Consider the following 8,514-nt stretch of genomic DNA (forward strand, 5'->3'; position numbering starts at 1 on the left):
AGACTTCTTTTAAAAACATATTGAACAGTATAGAGTAGCTCAGATCTGCAGAGACCTGTGCTGCAGGTCTCTGACACAGTTACGTCTCACATGCACTTGTGAACAGAACTGCCAGTGGTCTGAACAACAGTCCTTTTGTGCTCAGCAAGTCTCAGCTGATTGGCGGGCTGTGATTTGCCTCAAATAGCCTACTAATGAGTTAATCCATATTTGTGTGATCAGCTACTTAAACTTTGCTTTAGTTATAAAGTAATAGCATATGAAAAGTATCAACAGTTTATATTGATCAGACCCAATGCATTTCTCATAACTTTTTTTATGGTTTTATCAGCTAATCAGAGTGAAATCAATGACAGAAACCTGCTCAAGCAACTGGAACAAACTGTATGTCAAAGGAATGCAGAGGGAACGAGAGCGAGCTTTATCACTCATTTGCATCAGCGCTGCATGAACAGAGGTGGAGCAATGCATGCAGCCCAGCACTATAAAACCATCAGAGCTGCGACATTATGGACTGCTTTGCTTCTATAACTGGCCTCATATATGCCTGGAACGCAGCTCACTAAGGTACATCTGCACCTTTCTCTTTCACAAACTTACTATCAGTACATTTCTGTCTAATTTAGTATGATGGTATCTAAACTTGCTTAATTAAATCGAATGAAATAATAAATAAAATATTGAATTCTTTTTTCGAAGGGTGGCCCACTGGATCTCTGCAGAACTTCTACTTCACAGTCTCCCAGTACTCAAAACACAAAGGTGAGGGGTTTCCTGTTTTTGTCTTTTGAAAAGGAAAATCCGGTCCCGTCTGCACCAAAGGAACATAAACACTTCACCTGCAGAGAACATCAATCCTGAGCCTGGTTTTGATCAGCACCTTTATTACACCACTGAAATCTGTGAACATTTACAGGAGCTACAACCACTCATGGCAAATCCAGTCTGTGAAGCTACAGAGCAGAAGAAACAACAGCCACAGGGACCCGAAAGGCCAAATTCACATCAGAAGTTTAAAGCAAAGCTCATGCAATGGGTTTCTTACGTTGCTGGAGACATGGCTCCGTTCGGTGAATGGATGAAAGGTACAATTGTTTGTAGGAGTGTTTGCACATGAGTAATTTAGAAAATGATCAATGAAATAATCATATTCAGGTATGGAAAAGACCTGTTCAATAACCCAGCTAAACATTCCTGTCTCTTTCACTACGAAGATGACTGAACAAAGTGATATTGTATCTCATCATTCAAAAGCTGTTCTGTTATCTGTAAACCAGTGGGAATCTGTTAGATTTGCTAATTTAGTTAATTTACTCCCCAACTTTTTAATCCAGATGCTGACACTTTGTCTTTAGCAAGTTGGATAATGGGTGATCTACACCCGACTGTAAAGCAATATGCTCTTACCTTATTAGTTGTGTATTGACTTTAACTCCAAAACAAACATCCCAGATATGCAGATTAGGAGTACTGCTGTCATAATGCAAAAACAGTTTTGTATTCAAACGTCTATGGAGATTTTCTTTGTATCGACCATGTAATCTCACATATTTACCCTGTTCAGGGCAGTTTATCTTGCTCCAGATTCTGGACTGGGTGCTGCGGGGAGCTGCTCAGGTGATGTTTGTGAACAACCCTCTCAGCGGGCTAATCATCTTTGCTGGACTGATCCTGCAGAACCGATGGTGGGCACTCAATGGTTTTGTTGGCACTTTGTTTGCTACGATTTCTGCCCTCATCATTGGTCAGAACAGGTATTTAGTTGATGATGTATAGTGCATTTACATTATGATGCTCTATATGTTGCAAGTTTTCAGTGTTATACTGTATTCCCTTCAGAGGGGCGATTGCAAACGGCCTGTACGGATATAACGGCATCTTGGTTGGTCTCCTGATGGCGGTTTTCTCAAATGCAGGAGATTGGTATTGGTGGCTGCTTCTTCCCAACATTTTCATGTCAATGGCATGGTGAGTTCATCTCTTGGTTCTTCAGTTCATTCATTTGGGTTCGTATTTAAAAAAGGAAAGAAAGAAATAAAAGTAGATTGTAATACACTATAAGATTTTTTTTCCTCCGCTAATTGCAGTCTTGATAATAGCTGGTAGATTTCACAGAAAATCACATAGTGTATAATTAGATTTGTTAGTTTTAGACTATGAATCCATCTAGTTGGTGGATATCAAACATATTTTATATTTTGAACAGATTTTTGAACACATACTGTTTTCATTTATCACGCGTCTCCTATCATCGAGACGTACGTTTCTGCATGAGTATGTCGTGCTTGAAATGATTAAAATGTCTGGTAGTGTCATCCTAGTTTTGTGTATCATGCCCAGCTTTTCTCTACATCAAATATACAAAAAAGGTGTGTACATCCCGCAAACCCAACTAGAGCTCAGGTGCAGGACAAGATAAAGGGACAAAGATAAGCAAAAAAACGAATGAAGTATTCGCACACTGATACAACTGCTCAAAATTTAACATGAAACCATTTACATTTTGGCAAGACTTTTATGCCTCGTGTTTTAATATATGTTCCGATTTTATGAGTAGTGTATTGTAGCCACAGGGATGGATTAAAATGTGAGGAATTTAGCTTCTTCAAACAAAAATGTGACATAATCACGTGGAATGTTTCATCAAAGACTGTCATATGATTGAGTTACATAAACGATTGAGGAATGTAAAACATTCAACAGCTATCTTTAGTCTTTTCCTCATGGGGTTATGTGTGGACAAAATGACTTGAAAATCTGATTGTATCTATCTAAATATAAGTTTGTCCTGCTGGTTGGCATTTTACACAGGGCACATTTCACAGTTTAGTGATGATCTTTTGCTAGTCTAGACCACTTATTCTCAATCGGTTTTGCTTTTTACGTTAGGCTTACTTTAAACTTTTATATGAGATCTAGTGGTGATCCAACACATACCAAAATGGTTTATCATACAGAAGTAGACTGATTCGGACTGGACACGCACACTTTCACACCTCCAAGAAATGTGAAGCATTTCCTCCTATTTATACCTACTCCTATTTCCTATTCATTTGGCAAACTATACACGATTATATAGTTGCTTTTTATTATTTGAATATTCCCCCCCCCCCCCTATCAGTTACCCATCATTTATGAACCATTAATTTAGACTCAGTGCTGAATTCTGTAGCCCTAATAGTGTTGTTTACTCCAGTCCCATAGTGTCCAGTGCCTTGGCATCCATCAACAGTCGGTGGGACCTTCCTGTCTTCACCCTGCCCTTTAACATACTAGTGTGTCTCCATATGGTGGCTACAGGCCACTACAATCACCACTTCCCTCAGGTTCTCTTCCAGCCACGCACATCCATGCATAACTTGACATGGTCTGAGCTGGATTATCCTAAGGTAAGTTAACAAGTGAAAAAAAAAAAAAAAATTGCCCAAAATCAAAGATTTCAGAAAGGGAAGCTGTCCCAAATTTGCCTCCTGATAAGCAGCCACTCCCCAGAACAAGAGAAGGTGATTGTGCAACAGTTCTGTTTAAGAATCTTCTAGATTCATGGCACATGACACTGAAGAGAGCAGGTTTATCACGAGATACTGTACCTGAACATTTTTTTAAAGATGTCTATCACATGATCCTTAAGCAGTTATTCTCAAGTAGGACTGTTTTTACTGTATTTTTCATTAAAAAAATACTTATAAAAAAAAATATATATATATATATATATTCCATGTTTTTGTTTACAGCTCTTCCGCTCAATCCCTGTGGGTATTGGACAGGTATATGGGTGTGACAATGCTTGGACAGGAGGAATATTCATGATCGCCTTGTTCATCTCCTCACCCATAACATTTGCACATGCAACTATTGGATCAGCAGTTGGTATGGTGTCAGGTAAGAGATCACATTTGAACATTTAATTATAAATAAAACTAACATCAGACATCATTTAAACTCATTTTAAGTCTCATTTTTTTACTGTGACTTTTAGGTCTTGCTCTTGCTGCACCGTTCCAGAACATCTACTTTGGCCTGTGGGGTTATAACTGTGTTTTGGCCTGCATTGCCATTGGTGGGATGTTCTACGCTCTCACATGGCAGACACATCTTCTGGCGGTGGCCTGCGGTAGGTTCATTCCAGCTATTTCCTGTCCTTCCTAATTACGTAATAACAATTTCCTATAATTGCATGAATATCATTACACAGTTATGAGCAAATGACTGAAATTACTGTCTTGTTTTCCCAATAGCATTCTTCTGTGCATATCTTGGCTCTGCAATCGCAAATGTGATGTCTACTGTAGGTATCATAAAGCAAGAACATGAAATACAAAAACAATTGTGTGTGATTTTAATTGGTTTTAACTTGGTATTTTAACAGTTTGGACTCCCAGCATGCACCTGGCCCTTCTGTCTCTCTGCTCTCACTTTCCTTTTGATCACTACGGAGATAAAAAACATTTATAAACTGCCCCTGGCTAAAGTCAACTACCCTGAGAAAAACCTGATATACTTCTGGAAGATGAAGAAAGAGGAGAGGATCGCCAAACAAATGAAAGAGCAAGAGAAAGACATAGCATCGCAGCAGATGAAAGAGAGTATTATAATGGCTGCAAATGAAATGAAAGCTCATCAGCTTCTCGATGTTTGCACTGTGGATGTTCTAAAAGAGGAAAGCACACAAAATAGATCAGACAGGAAGTCAGAGGCAACTGAACTCGATTTAACTCAATTATAAATCTCCCTAAAATGGTTCACATGATGTTTATTTGCTCAAGGAAAAATAGATAAGGGAAACATCCCCTTAATTTACTATACATTATTTTTCTTTTCTTTTTTTTGTACATTTGCCAAGTAAAATTAGTTTTTTTTTTACGCTAGTCACAATCTATTCTGTATAAATACCAATATATAAATGTATGTAACTCATTATCTGATAAATGAGAATGTATTGTTGAATAGATAGCCTGCACTATTTCAATGTTTTCATCATCTGCAGCAGCACTGTGTATTACTTTTTGTCTTTTATAAATTCCAAATAAAATATATATTTGAACATAAAAGTGTATATCTTTGTAATATAAGCATTATACTCATCTAGTCTCCTTGAAACAGAGATGTAGGAACACTTCATAAAATAAAATAAACATTATTACACACTATTCAATGGATATTTGAGTAATGTGTAATCAAAGGTAGAAATGTCAGGAAACTTTGATATTTTTCCATATTCAACCTTAAATGTGACCTTTTTAAAAACATAGTGTTAACAAAGTTGTTTACATTAAACTTGCGTGTGTATTGTACACAAAATAGAAACAAACTGTTTTCATGTGCAATACTTGTACATAATACTTCATATATACTTACAAAAATGGGCCAAGATTCACAATCCTAATCATTTTCTACAGCTCATTGTCATTTCTGTTGTACATCACTTAACATCTTCCACTACCCAGCATGCCTGGTTGTGATATAAAATAGAACTCTAGCTGATCACATAACTGCAGATAATAAAAAGTGTCAAAATGTCCTGATGCTGAACGACCAGCCTGCATACCGCACAGGTATTTGATTGTGTGGCGACAACAGCAGCAGCAGGTTTGCCAAATTGAAAAGGCTCTACTTCATCAGATAACAGTACCCATCTGAAGATTAAAATCTCCTGCATGAGCTACCAAAGATTTCAGCTATGCTGCTTTTATGTAACAAGCACACTAATTTGATCCTGAACAAGGTCATTGCAAGGAACAGTGGTTCAGAACCTGTAACTCCTGTTCTCGACGAAACATGACCATTGATTGTCTGCTTGACAGCTCTCACTTTTGATGTGATAAAAAAACAAGACAAAAGTTCTGCATTTCAGTACATCAGATTAAAGAACAACCTAGAAATTTCCACGATCAGGTTTGCTTTTTCATAAACTGTAATGATGACTATGTAAATATGTATGTTTTTTTTTAATGAATTTTTCTAACTATTTAGTGATTGTGATCAGATCACAGTGAAGTAGATGCAGGATGTTACAGTTAAAAATCCAGTGATACAGTGTCATGTGAGGATGAGGTCAGGTTGGTTGTCTACTGATGTGTGGAGTTTTTAAAGGGGGGGTGAAATGCTATTTCATGCATACTGAGTTTTTTACACTGTTAAAGAGTTGGATTCCCATGCTAAACATGGACAAAGTTTCAAAAATTAAGTTGTACGTTTGAAGGAGTATTTCTGTTCCAAAAATACTCCTTCCGGTTTGTCACAAGTTTCGGAAAGTTTTTTTCGAGTATGGCTCTGTGTGACGTTAGATGGAGCGGAATTTCCTTATATGGGTCCTGAGGGCACGTCTGCCGGAAGAGCGCGCGCTCCCGTATAGCAGAGCACTAAGAGCACAACAGACGTTCACTGATCAGAGCGAGAGCGTATTATGAATATAATAAAACTAAAGACATTTTGGAGTTATGAAGGATGCAGTACTACTCTATAGGTACTCAAGATTAACAGGTTATTGAGTGAAAACGAGCATTTCACCCCCCCCCTTTAAGGTCAGTTGAGGCCCAAGAGTGTAAGTCACCTGTGGTATGCTAGTGGTTTTTAAAATCACCAAAAACCACAAATGGAGTGTCATCTTCAGGTGTAAGAGCACAAAGTTGCCTATTTGATCTTGTGGCCAAGATATAACTATAAAGTGAAATTTAGCAGGATCAGTATCAGTAATTACAGCTCTGTTAGGCAAGAAGTGTGGAAGAGGGTGAAATTACAGTAGATCGCTGCAGTTATTACAGTGTTTTCTGTATAAATCAGCATCTCAGAACCACTGAGAAAAAGAGTGCTGCACACACAGGGTTGTGTCTGTTGAGATGCACTCATGCCAGATCAGCTAAACTCATGTTAAAATTGACCTTGGAGACTTGCACAGATAGATCTGCAAGTCTTCACACAAAAATATTTAGTGAATGATAGCTAGCTATTTACAAGCAACTGGGTTGCACTTAAGCCAATAGCTTCACCAAAATTAGCAAATATGTACAAATAACCAACTCTATCCTGGAAATAAGGCACCAGATATTGCATATTTACAAACCCGTTTCCAAAAAAGTTGGGACACTTTTGATGCTAATTGTGAGTAAAAAAGGAATGGAATAATTTACAAATCTCATAAACCTATATTTTATTTACAATAGAATATAGATAACATATCAAATGTTGAAAGTGAGACATTTTGAAATGTCATTCCAAATATTGGCTCATTTTGGATTTCATAGAACTACACATTCCAAAAAAGTTGGGACAGGTAGCAATAAGAGGCCGGAAAAGTAAAATGTCCATATAAGGAACATCTGGAGGACCAATCTGCAACTTATTAGGTCAATTGGCAACATGACTGGGTATAAAAAGAGCCTCTCAGAGTGGTAGTGTCTCTCAGAAGTCAAGATTGGCAGAGGATCACCAATTCCCCCAATGCTGCGGCGAAAAATAGTGGAGCAATATCAGAAAACATTTGGCGCATCATAAAGAGAAAGACATGACAAAAAAGACCTAAGACAGTTGAGCAACTAGAAGCCTGTATTAGACAAGAATGGGACAACATTCCTATTCCTAAACTTGAGCAACTTGTTCTCAGACGTTTGCAGACTGTTATAAAAAGAAGAGGCGATGCCACACAGTGGTAAACATGGCCTTGTACCAACTATTTTGAGATGTGTTGATGCCATGAAATTTAAAATCAACTTATTTTTCACTTAAAATGATACATTTGATGCCATCTATTTTGTATTCTGAATAAAAATATAAATTCTGAATGAAACTTCCACATCATTGCATTCTGTTTTTATTTACAATTTGTACAGTGTCCCAACTTTTTTGGAATTGGGTTTGTATAAGCAAACTGAAAAACATACCCAAAGATGCTAATAATAAGCAAGTCTGCCAACCCTGACTCGGTTGATAAATTGCTTCTTGTGAACTCTATATCTATATACAGTTAATAGTATGAAGCACTGTATTTGCATTCATGGTTTTCTTTTTTTTTCCATTAAGTGTCCCTATTTACTTATTTCACATGATGTTGTTTTCATCGGTCTTTGCACCTACCGGTAAATCTTTTCTCTTTACAAAAGAGAGAAGAAGCTAGATTACACTGCCATCTACTGAATGTCTAGACGGAAAACTTTTGTGCACAAAAATTTTTTTTTGTCTTGTATAAAGTTGGGTAAGTGGTTTACCATTGTTAGGCAACATCTTAAAATCCTAGAATTCAAACCCAGTGACAATTTCCCAATATCCTGTTCAAACAAAGATGAAACAAAGCCATGTGGAAAAAGTCAAGTAGGACTGTTTTTACTGTATTTTTCTCATCAGAAAAACAAAAAACAAAATGCAGCCTTCGTGCGCTTAAGACTTCTTTTAAAAAAAAAAAAAAAAAAAAAAAAAAAAACCAACATTACAAGACTTAATTTGTGAGCTGCATCCCAAAATTCCTTCCTAAATTGTGGCAGCTGAAATAATGAGATCTAAATAATTCCAGAAAATGAA

At 37.1% G+C, this 8,514-nt stretch overlaps 1 protein-coding gene across 1 annotated transcript; it reads left to right on the forward strand.

The window, feature by feature from the left end:
• Nucleotides 1-391: 391 nt before the first annotated feature.
• Nucleotides 392-4,848, forward strand: slc14a2 (solute carrier family 14 member 2). Its single transcript, XM_026252658.1, has 10 exons — nt 392-567; nt 700-762; nt 917-1,085; nt 1,565-1,754; nt 1,840-1,968; nt 3,197-3,389; nt 3,735-3,882; nt 3,980-4,114; nt 4,239-4,288; nt 4,370-4,848. The coding sequence occupies exons 1-10, from the start codon at nt 544-546 to the stop codon at nt 4,724-4,726; spliced, it is 1,458 nt and encodes a 485-aa protein (XP_026108443.1). The 5' UTR covers nt 392-543; the 3' UTR covers nt 4,727-4,848.
• The last annotated feature ends 3,666 nt before the right edge of the window (nt 4,849-8,514 follow it).

The sequence above is a fragment of the Carassius auratus genome, chromosome 5 (genome assembly GCF_003368295.1).
Source record: "Carassius auratus strain Wakin chromosome 5, ASM336829v1, whole genome shotgun sequence".
In the NCBI taxonomy this organism is placed as follows: domain Eukaryota; kingdom Metazoa; phylum Chordata; class Actinopteri; order Cypriniformes; family Cyprinidae; genus Carassius; species Carassius auratus.